At 43.5% G+C, this 20,346-nt stretch overlaps 1 protein-coding gene across 3 annotated transcripts in view; it reads right to left on the reverse strand.

The window, feature by feature from the left end:
• SOBP (sine oculis binding protein homolog) overlaps positions 1–20,346 on the reverse strand; it is a 120,159-nt gene that overhangs the window by 25,004 nt on the left and 74,809 nt on the right. The window contains exon 6 of one of the 3 annotated variants that reach the window (XM_071741221.1): positions 6,057–6,149. The exons of the other annotated variants lie outside the window; for them this stretch is intronic. Coding sequence (XP_071597322.1) covers positions 6,057–6,149 — 93 coding nt within the window. The remainder of the gene's footprint in view (positions 1–6,056; positions 6,150–20,346) is intronic. 3 annotated transcript variants of the gene reach the window in all.

The raw sequence follows: 20,346 nt of genomic DNA on the forward strand, positions 1-20,346 counted from the left end.
ATGTCTGTACACACTCTTCACCCTCTTACCCTGCTCACCTCCTAGGGGTGCCCCACGGAGCTGCCCCTGGAGAAGCAAAGCCCCTCCCAGGCTGGGTAGGCACTGCTCAGCTACTGGGACACAGAGTGGTTTGACTATAAGGATTGTTCCAAGGCACTGGACTTCCCTTGTAGCATTTCTTGACTCAGAAAGATGATGAATATTAAGAAGTGCAAAGCAGGCACCCTGCTGTGCTGACTGGGAAGGTGAGCAGGGGAAGATCTGCCAAAGGACACAGCCATGCTCTGCTCAGATGCATGGGCTCAGAGTGAGGAAGAGAATACGTTCCACCCAGAGACGATGGCAAACCTCCTTTGAGAGGTTAGTGATAATCAACATCATGGGATTGAAATTTAAAATTTAAAGGTTTTCTTTTTTATTTATCCTAGTGCTGTTGTGCTCTTTACCACAGAAGGTATTCAGCTGCCAGCATCCTGCACCAAGAGGGAGGGACTGGTTAGCCCCAGGCATGGCTGTAGATTAAGCAGAGTACGCAGGGGTCTAGCTTTGGACCAGGGGTCTCTGGCAGGGATGCAGACTGTCCCCAAGGGGGAGGGTAGTTCACTGTATCTACTTACAGGATGACTCTGACCAAGTCCTTGCCTCAGCTGTCACAACTGGGAATTGATGCTCTTTCACTACCAAATGTCAAAAATCCCAGTAACCAGCCTTCTGTCTATGTTTACGCAACTGTTTTATCACCTGGTGACCCCTCCCCACCCCAGATAGGGAATCAGGAAAACGGGAGTAGACCCATGGGTTGAAACGAAAAGATTTAATAATGAAGAAGTGCTATTAATCCCAATACTATTGAGAAATACAAAGTTACACTCAGCCCCTAACACCGGCTGCAAGCTGTGCCCTCCCAGCAGCGGACACCAAGATGTCAAACACTGCGAGCAGCACCACAGTCACAGCACCACAGTCACAGCACACAGGAGACCAGGCCTCAGAATGACAGACGAGATCCTCCAGGGACAGCAACCACTGAGCAAGAGCCCCATTCAGAGCGAAATTCCCAATTTATAGTGAGGGTGATGTTTATGGTACGGCATAAAACTGTTGGCCAGCTTAGATTTGGTTCCTTCAAGCCCTAGCGCTGGGCTATCTCAAAACTGCTTTAAGACCTTGATTGCTATGGAAACCCACACACCACAGCTGGCAACAAACAAAACCAAAGTGTCTTATCAACTTTGTCCTCACAGAATGGGGTGCTGCAGTCTTCTCAAAAGCTGCATCTACCCTGAACAGAAAATTGATTCTATATTTCTACCTCAAGACACAGGCACAATCTAAAGTGTGGCTCTAAGCAGTTATCCAGTCTCCATCACCAATTTTGATGTCCTTATTGTGAGACATGCAGTACGTTTGTTGTGGCAGGATTTTTCTACCCAAGATGGCTTGTGATCATTTTTTATAATGATTGTTCCATCTGAATGGAGTGATTATTATAAAACATAAAAAATTAAATCATTCCAGCTGAAACCTGCTGCGAAGGAACCCCGAGGCAGGCTCTAACACACTGTGAATGTGGTTACAATATAGCTTGTAGTGATGCTAGGTGTGAAGGAAAACAGATTTTTACAATATTTGAAGCTTTGTGCAAAAACAGTTGACAAAACAGAACACTGCAGTTGCCTACAACCTAAAACTGTCCTGTGACAAGTTTCTTTATATTTAAAAGGAAGCAAAGCTTGCCTGCTTGCTTGCTTTTTCTTTCCCTGACATAGCCCTCCTCAACTTCTTGTACTCCTGAAAATGCCTTACCATAGTTTTCTGAGGAGAAAATACTGACTTTATGTCATTTAAATGCCAGACCCACTCTGTCTCCATTTTTCATCCTAATTATGCAGAAGTCTAAGCTACCTGAAGCATTAGGGGAAAATAGAGCTATTTGGTAATTAATGGCAAATGATAAATTAATTTAATTTTTTGAATCATTGCAGTTGTCATCTGTGGTATTTAAAATATAGTCTTTTCAAAGCCATTGTGCTCCTTTATGTTGGGGGCTTTTAAATATTCCCAGCCAAAAGCAACGAATGTAAGTTATGCTAATACCCAGTGGAAATCCAGGCTGGATCTTGTTTCATTGGACTAGCTACATATTTGATTTTGTATATAAACAGCTGAGCTTCATGTTTTCAACTTCAGTCTGAGGCTTTGAAACCACAGAAGGAACTCTGCATCTGAAACCACTGGTGAAGATAACAATATGATGGGCAAAACTTCAGGGAAAATGAATGTAGCGTGAGGTGGGGCTTGCCAAGAGGGATGTTCTTCTCCCCAGAAACCTTCCTGGCTGAAATAATGCTGAATGGAACAATAACAGCATTTAAACTTTAAAATCTTTAACTGGGGGGGTTTTACTCTTGTACCATACAAAAGCATAGGGCACTTCCACACTGCTGTTTCAGTACCAGCTAAGACCACCACTCCAGTAGTGACAGAAGACCTGAGTAAAATTAATGATGCAGAAGACAGAAGAAAGGCAAGAACAAGAGAGAGAGGAGGGGAGCTAAACACCCTCAGCAGGTCAGACAATCTGTCTCACCCAGACTCACATTTCAGAAATGCCTAAAGAACACCTAAGCCTGAACACCCTTTCCAGGGGTAATGCAGGGGTAATGCCAGATAAGACTAAAAATCCATTGGTCTTTGAGCAGAACTTTAAGCATGTCATGCAAGTGGCTGTGGGGCAGGGCAAACACCATTTTAAGCCATTGAGTACCCAAACTCAACTCTGAAGCTCCCATCAAGCCTCCAGCTCATCAGATGGCTGCCACAGATCCGCAAGCAGCAGCCCAACATTTGCTTGGTGGTATGCCCACACAAAGGGGTCAAGAGGTAGTTCCTCTTCCAGAATTCACCTGGGCTGAGAGGAGACCAGGAGATCATTCAAGTGTGTCTGAAGCCTTCTTGGTGACTAATTCAGTGGCAGGGATCTGTGAGTCTGCTGAGAGTCTCCACCATGCTCCTCATAGAATCATAGAATCATAGAATTGGCTGGGTTGGAAGGGACCTCAGAGATCATCAAGTCCAACCCTTGATCCACTACCACTGCAGTTACCAGACCATGGCACTGAGTGCCACATCCAGTCTCTTTTTAAATATCTCCAGGGATGGAGAATCCACTACTTCCTGGGGCAGCCCATTCCAATGCTTGATCACCCTCTCAGTAAAGAAATTCTTTCTAACGTCCAACCTAAACCTCCCCCGGCACAACTTGAGACCGTGCCCTCTTGTCTTGCTGAGAGTTGCCTGGGAAAAGAGACCAACCCCCCCCCTGGCTACACCCTCCTTTCAGGGAGTTGTAGAGAGTGATGAGGTCTCCCCTGAGCCTCCTCTTCTCCAGGCTGAACAGCACCAGCTCCCTCAGCCTCTCCTCATAGAATCTGTGCTCGAGTCCTTTCACCAGCCTGGTTGCCCTCCTTTGGACCTGCTCCAGGACCTCAATCTCCTTCCTAAACTGAGGGGCCCAGAACTGGACACAGGACTCGAGGTGTGGCCTCACCAGCGCTGAGTACAGGGGCAGAATCACTTCCCTGGACCTGCTGGCCACGCTGTTCCTGATACAGGCCAGGATGCCATTGGCCTTCTTGGCCACCTGGGCACACTGCTGGCTCCTCTTCAGCTTCCTGTCAATCCAGACTCCCAGGTCCCTCTCTGTCTGGCTGCTGTCCAACCACTCTGTCCCCAGCCTGTAGCGCTGCATGGGGTTGTTGTAGCTTGCAGGTGGCAGCAGGTGGTTGCAGGTGGGAAAAGCCACCTTGGCAGACCAGCACACAGATATATTTGATGGTCAGGCAAGCAGTTTGATTCATGTTATGTGGACTCTGGTCATCTTTATCTCTGACATCTGATTTCCAGGCCAAGACTTCCCATGATGTGCATTCTCAAAGTCCTCCAGTCCTGACACGATCCGTGGAAAAACTGAGCAGCCAGAAGCAAGAACTACATCAAGTAGGTGAAGCTGGGAGTCTAGGTGAACTACAGCCTGTGCTTTTCCACAACAGAAGGTTTTGCTTTTTGATCTTTAAGCTGTACCTTCTCAAACTGCTGGCACTAAGGCCGTGCAAAGTATTGGCAGTGAAAAGCATCGTAAACACCTTGAGAACAGGACAAGAACTATCAGCTTTGAGGAAGGCAGAAGAAAGAAATGGAATCTAGCAGCTGGAAAAACATTTCTGGGGCTTAGAAATACTTTCCCACAGTGTCCAGGGCTTGCTATCTCTGGGGCAGTAGGGAAAGGTCACACTGGGAGATCCCCCCTTCCTCCCCCTCAGAGAGTGGAGAGCATTTCTTTCATCATGAGGACATTTACCTCCACATCCTTGGAAAACCTTCAGCACAGTTTACATTTCCACATGGTCAAGAGGCAGAAGAGCAGCTTCTCCATCCTTGGGATGCCCAAGCCATGGGGTCCCACCAGTGCCCAGGCTGGCATCTACTGCCTGCTCCTCTTCAGGGACAGAAAACAGGGCCAGCACAGCTGCCATGCCAGGAGCTCCTCACCCCTACAGAGGGACTGCAGAGCCCCCACTCCTGGTGAGAACAGGACCAAACATCTGCCACAGGAAGTTTCTTCTGCAGAGCAGCTGTCAAAGCAGTGCACTGAGGAAAGAGGGGCTGGACGTGCCAGGCTTTGCCCCATTCCCTTTACCCAACCCCCGGTGATCAGGAAAAGAAAGGGATATTTGAGAGCAATTAACACTGTAAATGTTTCTATCAAATTCTTTCAAGAAACGGGTGCTGCTGAGTGCAGAAAAACTTAAAGGTAAAAGTGGAAAGGGGCACTTTATTAGCCTCAAATACTATCCCACTTTCTGAGTGACCAAAATCTCTCCAAAATGAGAAATCTTCAGCCTTAACGATCTCATGCTAAAAAATCTACATATGACTTCAGAAGGCAGATGTAGATTTATATTCTCTAATTAAGTCACTTTTTAATTCAGTATCTGAACAAATATATTCACTCTTTTTTCTGAACAAAAAGATTATTCTGATCATATAGCAAAGTAACGTTGTGAGATGGAAAATAACCCATGTGGCTCATCTGTCCAGAATTTATGTCTGGTAATATATTAAATGTATTTTTTTCTCCAATATATTTTCTTTTTAATATTATTGTTACGATCCCAGTGGCTCATAAGTTGGTTGACAGGACTATAAATGCAATAATGAGGAGGTCTGAGAGGCAGGTAATGTTTTTTGTTCACACATGATACTTTTAGCCTAAGGCATTGCTGGAGGCCAATACTGCTTCACCTGGACCAAAATCACCACCGAACAGCCATTAAGTCACTTAGACTTAAATGTACTATTACTGGGTCTAGCAAATATTACTCTAATCCAGATTTGAAATAACATTAGTCTGCAGAATAGGAAGTAGGATTGCAATCTGAAACCTTGAGAAATCTGTATTTACCTGGTGGTAAAGGGTTCTAAGTCAAATTCTTCCTCTCACCTACGCCACTTCACAGTGGTATAACTCACAGATTTGTGTATTGTTTCTTCTGATTTATGCTTGCAAAAGGAAAAGGCTTACAGAATAGAAGTCTCAGGTGCTTTGGAATATATATGTAAATTTTTTTTTTCCCACCTATCTGCATAAATCAGAAAACTTCAGTCTTTCTTAATGCATGTTAACCTTTATGAAGCAATAATATTTAGAAGCCAGGACTTATTACAGTCTGTGCTCTATGTGCCTGGCTGCAGCAGTATTGGCTGAGTCTTACACTCCTCCAGAGGCAGATCCTGCACACGTTTTCCCACCTTTCCCAAACATACAAAATCTTTGGGGGAGCGCATCAGCTGCTTACTTGGAAAAATAATGCTCAGGACAGACTGACATGACTGTTAGTAGAAAAGGATTTAAAAAATTCAAAACTTTCCAAGAGAAGTGTTTTAGTGGGTCTTAGTCTGTAGAGCTTTGAAGGGAGTCAAAACTATTCCAGATTTGAATGTGTGTGATTCACACTTTGAGAATCGCTGGTTTCGCCGCTGGCAATGGTACTCACCACCCCACGTCCCAGAATACGTTGTTTAAAGAGCAGCCCTCTCTCTGGAAACCACATTTGATTAAACAACCCTGGGCCGGATCCAAAATATGCCTGGATCAAGGAAAAGTGTGTCACATCAGTTTCAGCCCAGGACCGAGACGTGTCACATCTCTTGCAGATTGAGCATGGAGAGTGGAATTCATTTTTCCATTTCCTCTGGAGTTGGGGGCTGGAGAAGACGAAGCCAAGCGAGGGAAATTGCTTGGCCACGCACAGAGGAAGCATTCTACGACTTCTGCTTTCTCTTGCTGCGAGGCACTGGTCCTGGCTGAAATCCAGAGCCCTTTGGTACAGACCCAGCTCCCTTTCCCCCTTCTATTAGCACAAACCCACCGGTGGAGAGAGGCTTATTCTGAGCAACTGTCAGGCTCACTCGTGGGCATGCCCATATGGAGCAGGTAAGATTGAAATACCAGGTAAGACTGAAAAGAGATGAGGAATGCAGCTAGAGGAGAAAGGGAAAAACAGAAGAGAAGAAAAAAAAAAAAAGAAAAAAGAAAAAAAAGAAAAAAGAAAAAGGACAAAAAAAAAAAAAAAAAAAAAAAAGGAAAAGAGAAAAAAAAAAAGGAAAAAAAATATTCTGCCTCTAGTAGGTAGGATTTACCATTACTATTATGGTCCCTAGCTATCTTAAACCACTATTTTCCAGGATTTTAGCCTGAAAAATAATAAATGAGGAGTTATAAAGGTCTGAAACTGCAGCCTAGAGCCAAACATTTGGTGAACTAATGTGTGTGAAAACTTCTTGTCGTCTTCTGCTAATGCCCCCCTTGTTTTACTAAGAACATTCCTGCCACGAAGCTGGGTTTCCTCCGACAGCAGCAAGCAGCTTGTGACAGATGCCTGAGCTGGGGAGGGGCAGCTCCTCATGTACCCTGCTGCCCTCTATGATGCTTTTATCAGGCCCAAAACATTTGCTGGATCTTGAGGAACAGAAAATGCACCTTCTGAACAGAAAATGCACCTTCTTCCTTGGTGCCTGCCTCTTTCTAAGTAGGGTATGGATGTGGAAAAGTCCCACTAGGTCTTTTCTACTTAAATGAAAAGAGAAAATATGTCTTACTTATCCCTCAGTTTAGAAAGTGTTTATTACGTGAGCATACCTGACACACGAATATTTAAATAAATCAGATCTGTTCTTAGCAACCCTGGGATAAATCTGGGATGACTCCACTGAAGCCAGTGTTGTTTTTTCAATTTGAACCATGTAACAGAGAGTTCAATTAGGCACAAAATATTAATTTCTTCCCAAAAAGGTTACATTACAGCAGAAGGCATCAAACGTGCTATTCAGTAAAGAACAGAATTACAGGGGTCCCTTTAGTAATGCATTGTGTTACTGTAGATGGCACTCATTCCTAGCCTGTATGTATGATGTGTGCTGTGACTGCATAGATTTTATTATGCAAATGCATCATGGCAAACATTTTCATCATGCAGATGATTTTCTCATTGCATGACACGTGTGACGAAGCAGCTAGGTGGAAGCTGCACACCAGGACAAAAGAAATCAACATATTTAAACCATCACCCTGCAAGTGTATTACAAGCAAGGCTCTCAAGAGCACTGTGCTCTTTAGACTCCACGAAGAGGACTAATTGTCTTGTTTTCTACAGCCCTTTTCCTTCCCTAGGTCTTTCCACAAAATTCCTTCTGACAAAAATTTCATGGGGTAGAGCAACACTGGAAATATTCTTCATCAAACCAGCTGAGATCTAGCTGGCAAAGGAAGACCAGTAGCCATCACATACAAAGACAGCTGTGTATTTGTTCAATGCAACTGAAGTGTTTGCCTTTTTTTAAGGGTTTTTCTTTAGATTTATTTTTACATTCACCCCAGGTCAAATGCTTCTTATCCTCTGACTTACAGCAGTAAAAGAAGGAAGGCTAGGGTCCTAAGATGGGTCTTGCCAGATTGGTATTAGTCATTCCCCAAAGCCATGAAATTCCCAAGTAACTTGGGATAAGGGGTAGGATAGGTGTGAAATGATGCAGAAGGCTTAATTTATTCACTTTTTTTGCCCAGCACAGGCCTGTGGACAGAGGTAAACATCTTAGGGGGCTGGATCACAGCAGACACCTAACTAAGGGAATGAACTGGTCCAGCAGAACTCTCTCTCCATCCATTGAAGAGGGAGTGAAGGGAAGGTAAGCTCATCCAGATCTCTAGCTGTAAAGAGAGGCTGGGAGGCCTTTATGTTCTTTATTTTCAGTCTCTATCTTTGATCCTCCTTTTAAATTGGGGAGAAGGCTTCCACTTTTACTACCAACCTGCTTAGACCATGAGTGTTTGGAAATGGGAATCAGGTTGTCCAACATGTGTACAACATCCAGTACAATCAGTCTCACCCAGTGGGTGCCTTGAACCACCACCGGCAAGTGACCAAAGAGCAAAATGACTATGGGGCTCTTTCCACTCTGTTGGGATCAGGAATCATGAGGGGTTTTGTCTAAGCCCTGACTTTAGGATTTGGTCCTCTGTGGCTAATTACAGACATGCACACACTTGCACACTCACATGCATCTTGTTGTATGAAATGTTACAGGGAATGACTTACTGCAGGGTCCAATACAGCAATGGGGGAAAGGAAGACAGAGATAAGTGTGTGGTATAGGAGGGTATAGGAGGGGAGATGACTGGGATGTGGGGACATGCCACTTAACCTCAGGAACTTGTCCAAGCACCATGAAAGATCAGAGGTATGCTCAAGGGTTGAAATTCCATTACAGGTTTTAAATAATTAAACACTACATGTTTGGAAGCTCATGCCTTCCTATTACTTTTTAAATAATTAATCTGTATTTACATCTATTGAACTTCATGGAGCTATACACATGACAAATTTGAGTCAAGTTGTGAAAGAGAGATTTTTCCTGTCTTGACAGCATTACAAATGTTTTTGTTTTGTTTGTTGTTGTTGCTGTATGCAGTAACTTCAGCTACTAGGGATCAGTCAAAAACCAAATCCAAGCTAGATGCTGTACATCATAGACACATGTGTAAGGGGATTTCTACCAAATTACTCACAAGCCATCAAAACACTAAGAAAAACTGTAAATTCCCAGAGGAAAAAAATGTGCTTCTAACATCTTAGAATAGTAAAAAGTGGTTCAAGTTGGAAAAGAGTAAACAAAAAAACTGCATGTATTGTTCCTACTGAACATATTCCTTCTGTTCAAGATAATGCTGTCAGTTACATGTAACCTGTAATACAGTTTGATTACAACAAACCCAACAGATTCCTATGCCTGAAAATACTAATCTCAAAGCCTAGAATAACAGATACAAGAGTAACAGAATCTACCATAGAAAAAAAATCACTTTATCTATAGCACTTCTCTTCCTACAATACATTATTTACCTCTATTTGCTTCTGGTTCAAGCTGAACAAGCTATTAAATACCCAGCATATTTCACTGAAGTGGAACTACATATGATTCACCAAAGTGATCAACCAACACTGTTCAAACCCTTCAAAAAAAGAAAGCACTGAAATGGCCTCTTGAAACAGTAGCTCTGCCCTGGGAAATGAATTTGTAGCAATGGCATCAGGATTACATGTTTATTGTACATGTGATTTCCAGCTCAAGTTTAGCTTTTTTACAAGTAAGCAGATATATATGCATTCACTTGTGCAATTCTAGCTGGCATTCCTAAAAATTCAGTCTGAAAGTCCAACTAAGTTATTTCCTTTTTTAAAAAGCATTACTACTAAAGCTGGCCAAACAGTTCCTTCAATTATAGTAAGTGGAGCAAAGCCGCCTTCAAACCGAGATCTTGGTTACACCTGCACAGTTATTCTGGAAGTTAATTAGATTCCACAGGGGTAAATAAGGACTTAATGTGCTATTCAGAGGCCTCATAATGGCTGAAGACATATTAGGGAGAGAAGAAAAAAACTGACTTGGCTTTCAAATCCCAGGCTGGCTTTGCAAGGAAAGGAGCATCTGTACCTGCAGGTGAAGCAGTCATGCATTAGAGATCAGGGAAAGCCAGTGTCACCTTGCAGGGCAAAGGTTTGCTTAAAAAATGTCTTGAAATGTTCTTATTTTTTAATCATTATTTAAAAAAAAGAAAAAAAAACCCCACCAACCAACCAAAACAACAAAAAACCTCAAGGATACCTAAATGAAGAGCAGGCATTAGATCCAACCATGACAATTCTCCTGTTTGCTCCTGTGACCCAAGCAGCTCTAATTCAGAGTCCCGAGGACAGAAGCTGCACATTTTTGAATGGCAGAAGACAAACAGAGCTGCAGAAGAAGGGACCATGAGGTCAGGTTTCACTGAAAGCCAGGCTTGCATGCCAGGCACAGAGATCAAGGACCAACTAACTCAAAGCACAGGAAGAATCAGTGCTTCAGATGTCAGCTGTTTCAAGGACTACAGGCCCTCCTGTTTCTGGTGTCAAGGTAATAATCAGAGCAGCGGATGTGTGAGGCTCCTCACAGTGATAGCTGAACGAGCAGCCCCCCATTTGGATTCAGTTTGAGGGATTTTGTTTCCTTTTTAGACAAAGCCAACCGTGCCAAGTATTCATGCTGCAAGGCTGTTTTAAGGATCAAAACCCATCTTAACGAAACGATGAGCAAGATTCAAAGCAGCAAATTATATGGGAGCTTCACATACAGAATCCTGCCTCTCCACCTACTGTGACTTTTTATCAGAAGTATTCATTTAGAGATTGGTGCTAATGACAGCTTCTTAAAAATGTCCTGTGCGTGTCCCCAGTATTCTTGTTTTCACATAAATCCTGATTTTGGCATATTATTTTATGGAGACATGTTCTGTGTACTGGATGGCTTATGCAAATTAACCAAATGTCCTGCAAATTAGTCTTGAAATGCCTGGGATAATGAGCTGCTTGCATGGTGAGCAGTGCACAGTATCCAAAGATGGACTCTTTACAGGTTGGGAGAATGGGAGAACATTACAAATGTGCCCAGGCTGCACAGCAAGACAGGATGCTTTACCAGCATTGTGCTCCTCATCCCAAAATGCAAGACTGGCTGGTTAGAGCTGAAAAATGCAATGCTATGAGATACTTAAAAACAGAAAACCCTAATAATTATCCAGTAGGAAGACTGTATGTCCACAGCTACTGAAGCCAAGGCCTGCAGATCTTCTTAGCTTACTTGGCCATCACATTTAAACTGGTTGTAGGTTGGGTTTTCTTCTCTGCATAACCTGGATTTTCCCTGAAGGCCTTTTGACATGTTATGTATGCGAATGGTACAGTATGCAATGCTTTCTTTTGGAGATGGGTATCTGCCTATCAAAAATCATGTCTCCTTTGTGTTCCTTATCTAAGGTGGAGAATATGTTTCGAAACTACACTCCCAGTCATATTTTAGAAACAAATGTGTTTTTTTAAAGCTTTATTGTTTAAGAGGAAGCTTTCTGTACAAAGAGCTGGTTCTCTGCTCCTGACTCAGGTCGTGCTGTCTGAGGCACATGAGGTAAATGATAATAAATCCCATAACAAATCAAAAATACACCACTTGCTTTTTGTGTGTGCCTAATTGTCATTTCACCTCTAATAATTACATACATATTGAATTTGTGTGTGGGACTTTCATTTGCAACATCATAATAATTAAATCACATTTGTGTTCAGAAGCAGGTATGTGAGAAAGTGCTATTAGCATTACTTGGCAACGCTGATGGCCTCAAGGATGCCTTTACCTTGCATTCCTTTAATTCGTTATTGCCACAGAACTAAAGTGGGGAGGGTGAGGGAAAAAGGATGGATAACAGGGATTAAAACCAGAGTGAGTTGGATTTTCCAAATAGAGCAATTGCCTGGCACTCCACATTTTGTGGTAATGATCCCTGGAGCAAGCCCTCAAAAGAAGCCATTTTATTTCTTTGTCCTGCAATAACTTGTGTACACCTGAGCACCCTCCCCTGGCAACTCCTCTCTTCATTTTTCACAGATAGCATAGGAAGCACACAAGACTGCTATCCAAACAGTAATAAAGCTGACTCCCTGCTCTCAATATTATTAGGATACGGTGAGGGGCTGGGTCAGCTGCTTGGAGCATAAGCTTTGCACTGGCCATGGCTGCTCTGATTTGGTGGCATTTTATCCCAGCGGACAATTGTGCAGGCAAAAGGGATGAGGTAAAAGCAAAGCAAGCAGGAGGAATTCATCTTCACCGTTTCACATGAACTTCAGAAGTGCAATTATGCCCATTTTCTGAATGGGAAGCAGAGACAAAGAGATAAAGTGACTTGGCCAGGGTCACAGGGAATATCTGTAACAGTGCTGTAGAGTGAACCAATGCCTCTTTAAGGGACTGGTCTAATGCCAGGCATCAAGGTTATCCTACCTGTATGAAACTCGAGGCTTGTATTCAGAATCACAGGCCACCTAGCTTGGTCACACTGAGAAATCAAGCTGTGAAGAGCAGCAGGTAACTGACAGTTTTTTAGAAGGTAAAAATCACGTTTAGTAACAACTGGGCCCTACAACATTTCAGGAAGGGAACTTCCTACAGCTAACAGCACTGAGTAGCCAAAGACTACAGGAAGTCTGAAAATAAGGGGGGGGCATCAAAAATAACTTATGTGATATATCATGGACTCAGGGAAGAAGACAGTTAGACTGGGAGAAAGGAAATACAGTAAATTCAGAAGGGGAAAAGAGACCTAAGGAAAAAAGTTGCAAGGAGGAGAAAAACAAAACCAAAGGACAACAATAATCGGTGAATAAAGTAGTTGAATAAAAGGTGAAAACAGCTCAGCTGGAGTGCCACAAGGACCATCCCTGCCTTACTGCAGCTTTCAATAAACATGTAGAAGCTTGTGTGAACTCTGGTCAGAGGAGTGTGTAGGTGCTGGGGACAGTCACAAGAGTAGCAGACAAGAAGACAAGCTCCCACAGAAGGGTACTGAGGCACAGCATCCGTGCCCCCCCGATACGCCCCCCTCACTCCCTGCTCGGCGTCTGCAGCAAGCGTAACGTTAGCAACAGCTGTTTCAATAATGTCTTAAACCTTCCTGCCCTCTTTCTCAGAGCTTCAACATGTAGATTGAAATCCCTGGACATTCACAAGCAATTATTTTCTAATGATGTTAGAAGCAAAGCTTCCAGCGCTATAGCTTCAAAAAGCCCTGCCCAGCCCTGCTCTGCTGTTGACCTTTTTAAGACCTAGATATATATATATATATGAGATACCTAAATAAGATAATTGGCCACGTATAATGCTGGTGTAAGCTGGAGGTCTTTTACCAGAGGTGACACAGGCCCCCTCAAGGCAGGAGAGAAACTGCAGGAACTCCATCCTTGCCGGTTTGCCCCCTGTGTTCAAAAGCTTCACTAATGCTCACTCCTGTCCTGATTTTGTGTGATTTTATTCATGTGCATCCCAGTGTTAGGTTTCACAGTAGATGTGCTTAGCTGTACAAACTGTGCCAAGTGAGCTTACCGGAATGGCAATGTGGTACAGGAGGTGGTATTTTTGCGAGAGCAGCCCCAGATTCCTATTTTCCCACATTGCACAAAAAAAGCCTATTATGCCCTTTAAGATAAAAATATTTTGTGGCCTTTTAGGCAAGCTAGATAGACAGACAGCCCATCATCATGACTGCACATCACCACCATGGTGAATGTATAAGAAGAGAAGCCGATGGTTTCCTCACAACAAACAAACAAAGCATAGACACAATGTTTGCTCATTTCAATGTGCAAAGCTGACTTGTTTAAATATGAATATGTTGCTTATAGACATATTTTAGTAACAGCAGTCCCGTGGCATCTATCACCATTTGCACTTTTGCTAAAAAGAGTTGCATCGTCTCTGTTTTTTTCAGATCCTACACCAGCAAGTATGGTGCTGGCCAACACCTGACTGAATATGAGCCAGTAGTGTGCCCAGGTTACTGAGAAGGCCAACAGCATCCTGACTTCTTGCATAAGGAATATTGTGGCCATCAGGACAGGGGGAGTGATCGTGCCCCTGTATGCTACATTGGCAAGACCACACCTTGAGTATGGTGTTCAGTTCTGGGGCCCTCACTACAAGAAAGTCATGGAGCTGCTGGAGTGAGTTCAGAGAAGGAAACCAAGCTGGTGAGGGGTCTGGAGAACAAGCCTTGTGAGGAGAGGTTGAAGAAATTTGGAATATTTAGCGTGAAGCAGAAAAGGCTGAGAGGAGACCTTATTGCTCTCTGCAACTACCTGAAAGGAGGTTGCTGGGAGGTGGGTGCTGGGCTCTTCCTCAAGTGAATAATGATAGGACTAGAGGAAATGGCCTGAAGTTGCACCAGGGGAGGTTTAGACTGGATCTGAGGAAGAATTTCTTTACTGAAAGAGTAGATAGGCATTGAAATGGGCTGCCCAGGGAGGTGGTGGAGTCACCATCCTTGGAAGTATTTAAAAGCTGTGTAGATGAGGCACTTCAGGACACACTTTAGTGGGTGATACAGATGTTGATACATATTTTTTATTGGGGGGAGAAGGGGGATGTTGACAGTTGGACGTGATGATCTTAGAGATCTTTTACAACTGTGACAACTCTGTGATCTCTACATGTTACCTTTTCCTCCACCCTCTAGGGTATATCATGCTCAGGAAGACACTAACCACACAAGGTTTGTGTGGAGTCACTAACACCTCAAATCACTTCCCTGTCCTCATCAAAGGTCTGTGCCCTTCTCTCTCTCTTCTCCTCTCCCTTGCTCACTTTCTCTATCATGTTTAGAGGCAGTGGCACTAAGCACAGCTTCAAAATGCTCCCAACACCTTCAATGAAGAGTGAGGTTGTCTAAAAGGGAGCACTCCCTGTTGAGACTGTGGAGAGGTTTCTCTCAGACCAGATTGCGATACTAACTGCTTCTCCATTTACTGAAAAGTGAGTGATTTTCTCATCCCCCTGCCTACAGCAGGTTACAGATACATTTTAGAATCTAAGCACTGGCTGGAAAAATGAATAGATGTTTTCCATTCCTAGCTTTTCACTCTATACATTCTCAGATGAATCACTTATCTCAAATTCAGGGTCACTTGCTCTCACTTAGGCTTTTCCCAGAGCTCACCAAGGCCCTTCAACTATGAAAAGAAGCGTAAGTCCCCCAGGAAACAAGCAGCAGTGAGAAAACACACCATATGAAATCTAAATACAGAATCACAGAATCATTGAGGCTGGAAAGGACCTCTGAGATCATCAGGTCCAACCTATGACCTAACACCACCACACCTGCTATACCATGGCACTAGTGCCACATCCAGTCTCTTCTTAAACACCTCCAGGGATGGTGTCTCCACCACTACCCTGGGCAGTCCATTCAAATGTCTGATCACCCTTTCCATGAAGAAGTGCTTCCTATTATCCCATCTAAACCTCCCCTGGCATAGCTTCACGTCAGGCCACTTGCTGCCTGGGAGAAGAGCCCAACCTCCACCTGGCTCCAACCTCCCTTTAGGGAGTTGTAGAGAGTGATGAGGTCTCCCCTGAGCCTCCTCTTCTCCAGGCTGAATACCCCCAGCTCCCTCAGCCCTTCCTCACAGGACTTGTGCTGGATCCCTTCACTGCCTCCTTGCTCTTCTCTGAACCTGCTCCAGCACCTCAAAATCCTCCCTGAACTGAGGGGCCCAGAACTGGACACAGAACTTGAGGTGAAGCCTCACCAAGTGCAGAGTACCGAGGGAGAATTACATCCCTAGTGATTCCCTCTGAGTGTCACAATCCAAGCACTCTCCAAATCCCTCTCCTAAGACAGACCTACACAGAGTTCCTGGAGGATTAACAAGTTCCAGGCTATTTTGTATTTGCCCCCATTCTGGTTTCCTAAACCTGAGAGCACCGGGAAGTCCCCAGGACTGCAGCAATTCATTCCTCTGGCTTGGGTACCCCCATTCATCTGGATGGATTCTGGTGCACACCAGGAATGTGTTACCTCCCTGACACTCCTGATGTGGCAGTGCACTCTGGTACTCATGCGATGCCCTCTGACCTTCAAGAAGTGGCTCTGAAGATAAAAGGCAGATTCTCCAGGGCATGCATGATTTTGCTAGCCTAGTACCCAGGAACCCGCAGACAGTCAGCAGAGACCATGAACTGCAGCACCCATCAGCCTTGCAAAAATTCAAAAAGCTATTTCCACTTGCAATGTACCTGCACTAGTGGTGAGCCCCAGTGTTTTACAGCAGAGCTGTTTTCTCTGCTGTTAATCAGATTTCCTTTCAGCAGGTTTTACTAACAGCACAGGGGGGAAACAGGGCCAAAGTTGTCTACATGATGGCTCCTCCCAGCACTCACACTGACTCAGCTGAGCTGGAGGCAAACAGTGGTGGGATTATAGTAAATTTGATGGAAGTAAGAACAGCCTGCTTTCCAAGTACATGGGGAAGGTACTGCAGCTCAGCCAAGCAGGATGCTGCAGTCCAGTCTGTCCCCACCTCCTGACTGAGAGCAGAGACGGCCACAGAAGGACAGCAGTTCAGAGGCACCAAAGGGACACATCTCATCAGGAAAGCATTGGAGAGAAAAGCCATTTGCCACCACTTCTGTCACTGCTGCTGTGTGATGCATAAGGGCAGCAGAGACTTCAGCAAGGTCCCCTAGGAAGGATTTTAATAACAAATGCAGACAAATATCTCCATTTATGCAGGGAATATGTCAGCAGTCAGGCCCTCTGCATATTTCCTATCACCAACCACAGTCATCTGTAGCTAATCTGGTTTGAATGCTGGACAGTTTGCACTCATCTGGGCCAGAGCTGTGCCTCACTACTGGGAAGACTTTCAGCCCTATTTTGTGCTGGTAGAAAAAAAGGGACCTAAAGCTGGACTGCCAAAATGTGCGAGCATATCAGCTCTAACCCCTCATTAAATGAACGTGGCGTGGTGATTAAGAAGGATGACAGCACAGAGCCCTGTGGCAATACACTGAGCACACCCGCAGGGGAGAACAGCCCTTGCTCAACACAGCCCCCTGCAATTTCTTGGAAAGAAAGAAATAGGATACATGTAAGATAAGACTGGATGCATTTTCCAGGCCCTGCACAGCCCCTGTGCGGATAAGGGCGTGCACTCTGCTGCTGAGGACACTGTTCCTTCCTGGGCATGTGCTCTGGCAGAAGCACTGCATTCTGTGGGTGCATGAACATCCCTGAGCCTCACCTACCCTCTCTTCTCATGGCACTCCCTGATTCCAATTTGAAGAAGATCCTGAAGGATCTGGTCCCAGAAATTTATTAATACAAAGAGAAAAATAACCGCCAAGAGAAGCATTTACCATTTCTCTCTACTGAGTCAATTCCTTTGCCCTTTAATATTTTGGTTTTCAGCATCCTTCAGCCCTTACGACTTGGTGTCAGGCCAGCTGTAAGGTAACACACCAGCAAAACATCCTAGCACTATCTTCCAGCATTATCTAAGCCAATGTTTGTGCCAGATTTCACCCACTTTGAGACTCCTTTGCACCAGTTTTGCTGCAAAAAGGGGCCACAAGAGTACACAACATGCACACTTTCTTTTGAGACTTTGTTCTATTGTTCTATGCAATGTAAAGGCATCTCTGGATTGAGTCAGATTCTGGCCTTTTGTTTAATGTCTTTAACAGATGAAGCTGCTGCTTGAAGCCCAAAGACAGAGGGAGGGTCAGTAACTGAGTGAGCACTTCTTCCCTTGGCAATCGAGAACCCATGTTGTCAGAAAGAAATCATATAAGGTGTGTTAGCTTCCTAACCACAACAAAAATCTCTCAGAAAATGACTGTTTCCCTCCTTGACTAAGGAGACATTAATTTCAGTGATATGTGCACTAATGTTCATTCAGGACTGGCCACAGGTGGTCAATTATTCTTCTGGTAGTCTAGAAGCAGCATGTTTATTCCTTATAATAAAAAGTATTAGTACAATACAGGGTTTATTGCCCAATTAGGAAAGTGACATGCAAAGAATTACAGCCTCTTGCAGGGTATACAGCTAGAAACAAATTTTTGCAGCTAGAAACGCATTTTTGCAGCTTAATGAAATACCACCCTCCTCCCTATCAGGCAAGCAAAACCTACACAATTTAAGAGCCAACTGACAGGTATTTTAGGACTCATACACTAGCATGTACAATCGAATGTTGTATTGTATATTAAAGCTCTAGACTACAATTGTGCTTCTTTCTCTGTTTAAAACATTTGTAATTGATCATTAAAAAAAAAAAAGTATAGAATTGCATTTCGGTTCAGAGCATAAACAAAGCTGTTCTTGAGCAGAATTTGAAATCTGAGAACATTGAACAAATGCACACTTTGATCACTTTGTAGGATCTACACTCACTGCTCTGCTTGCTTTAGTAGTTACTGTGCATTGTCTGGGCAGTCAAATTGGTTTTAAATATGAAAAAGTAAACCTTGGTACCCATTTTCTCCTATTGTCTCAGATAATAATTCATAATAAATGAACCATTATGCAAATACCAAGGGTGCTGTTGTCAGCTATTTGGACTGTAATACAACATTAAATAATAGATATTGCTTTGCGCTTCTAACTTAATCTCAACCTCAAACTGCATTAAAAAGTAATTAAACAGCAGCATCCCCATTTCAAAGCTGGTCATCTAAACACAAAGTTCACAGATACCTAACTTAAAGGATACAAGCAGTCTCTCTGAACTGAATGGCTCTACATGGAAGCTTAATGTTAGATATGCAGTTCAAGTGGTGACTGTAGCTGTCAAAAATGTAGGTGTCATGTGGAAGGTATTTATCTAGTTAATGAACAGATATAGGCATACATAAAGGCAGCTTAACCAATCCTAAATTAGCACCTAATTATTTAGAGTAAATCTCACTCTAAAAGTGCTTGTCTTCTGTTAACTATCAGTAGGACCTAGACAGAGGGCTTAGCTCAGGTGCCGAATACCAAGATGCTGCAGCGTAGGTGTGTGAACTGAACCATGTCCCACATCAAAGGAACTGAGAAGAAGTGTGACACAGGTGAAAAATCACAGTGAAATGTGGACCCATCTGAACCTCGGACTGAAATATCCATTGCCTCACTATAAGCACAGCTGAGAGAAATGTCTGGCCACCCAAAGCCTGCAGGGGTGCTATCCTGAGGGATGCCAAACACAAGGGAACATGCACACTCATTAAAAAAAGAAGTAACCTCCAGCATGATGAAGGTTTGACTGAAGTAGTTAATAGTAGTTTCATGCGAGGGGTACAGGACAGAAATTACTTAGCCTACTCACAGACTAATTACAAAATGGACCCTGCTTGTAAGGAACAGCTGTGCTCAAGATACTGCTAAACCCTGATCTGAATGTTCACCCACCTAAAATACCCCAGTCTGCAAAGAACAGCATTAACAGGCAAGCTTTGTGTAGGGAAACAGACACTTCTTCCCAGAGAAAGACAACAACATATCGAAATCACACTGTGCAAGACAACATTTCTAAAAATGTTGACAGATATCACCCCTGTTTGACTTATGGAGCCATCAAAAGCACACTTGCATGGAGCATTTTTGAACACTTTAGTTGACTAAATCACCAATTTAGAATCTGTCAGACTTCATTATGCAGATTAAAAGTCTCTCCTTGGTTTCATTTGTTATGCATTAATAAGAGAGCATTGGTGACTGTATCCTCTCAGACAACCAAAGCCTTTCTGCCATTACATAGTAAATTTTGTTCTTTCTAGTGTTCGAAAAAAACCCCAACATAACAGCAGCATGGCTTAGTTGCTATGCAAAGACTTAAAGCCACTGAATAGGGATCAGTTCCAGAGTTTGGTTTGATTTTAATCGAGACAGGTAAATTACACCTAGATGTGATTTGACGAGGTTTTCCTGCTTACCTGTTTCATCTACAGGTGAAGAGACCATCCCAGACCTCCTGGGGGATCCCCACAATCTTGCATGATCCCAATGGGCATGTAATGCTTTCCAGCCCAAAGCCTGGTGCTGTTAAAATATCCAGTACCAACAGGCAGATTTATTATGAATGCTGGTAGAGATCTTTTTTCTCTCTCATTGACTAGATGTGACTCAAAAAGTTAATGGTAATTGCACTCATCTTCATTTAGCAATGAGAGAGAGAGAGAAATGGGAGCAATTTGCAGATCTGAGAACAGGTCATTACAGGTGTGTTATATTAGTGTATTCATGAGCCCCCTGGGACAGCCATGCTGAGATATCCAATAACTTTCTTAATGTGTAATTACACACCATTGGACTATAATTGATTAATTGAAAAGAGAATGTAGGCAGATGCTAGGCCAAGGCTGCTGCTGCTCATTAAA

The sequence above is a fragment of the Heliangelus exortis genome, chromosome 3 (genome assembly GCF_036169615.1).
Source record: "Heliangelus exortis chromosome 3, bHelExo1.hap1, whole genome shotgun sequence".
Taxonomy (NCBI): Eukaryota; Metazoa; Chordata; class Aves; order Apodiformes; family Trochilidae; genus Heliangelus; species Heliangelus exortis.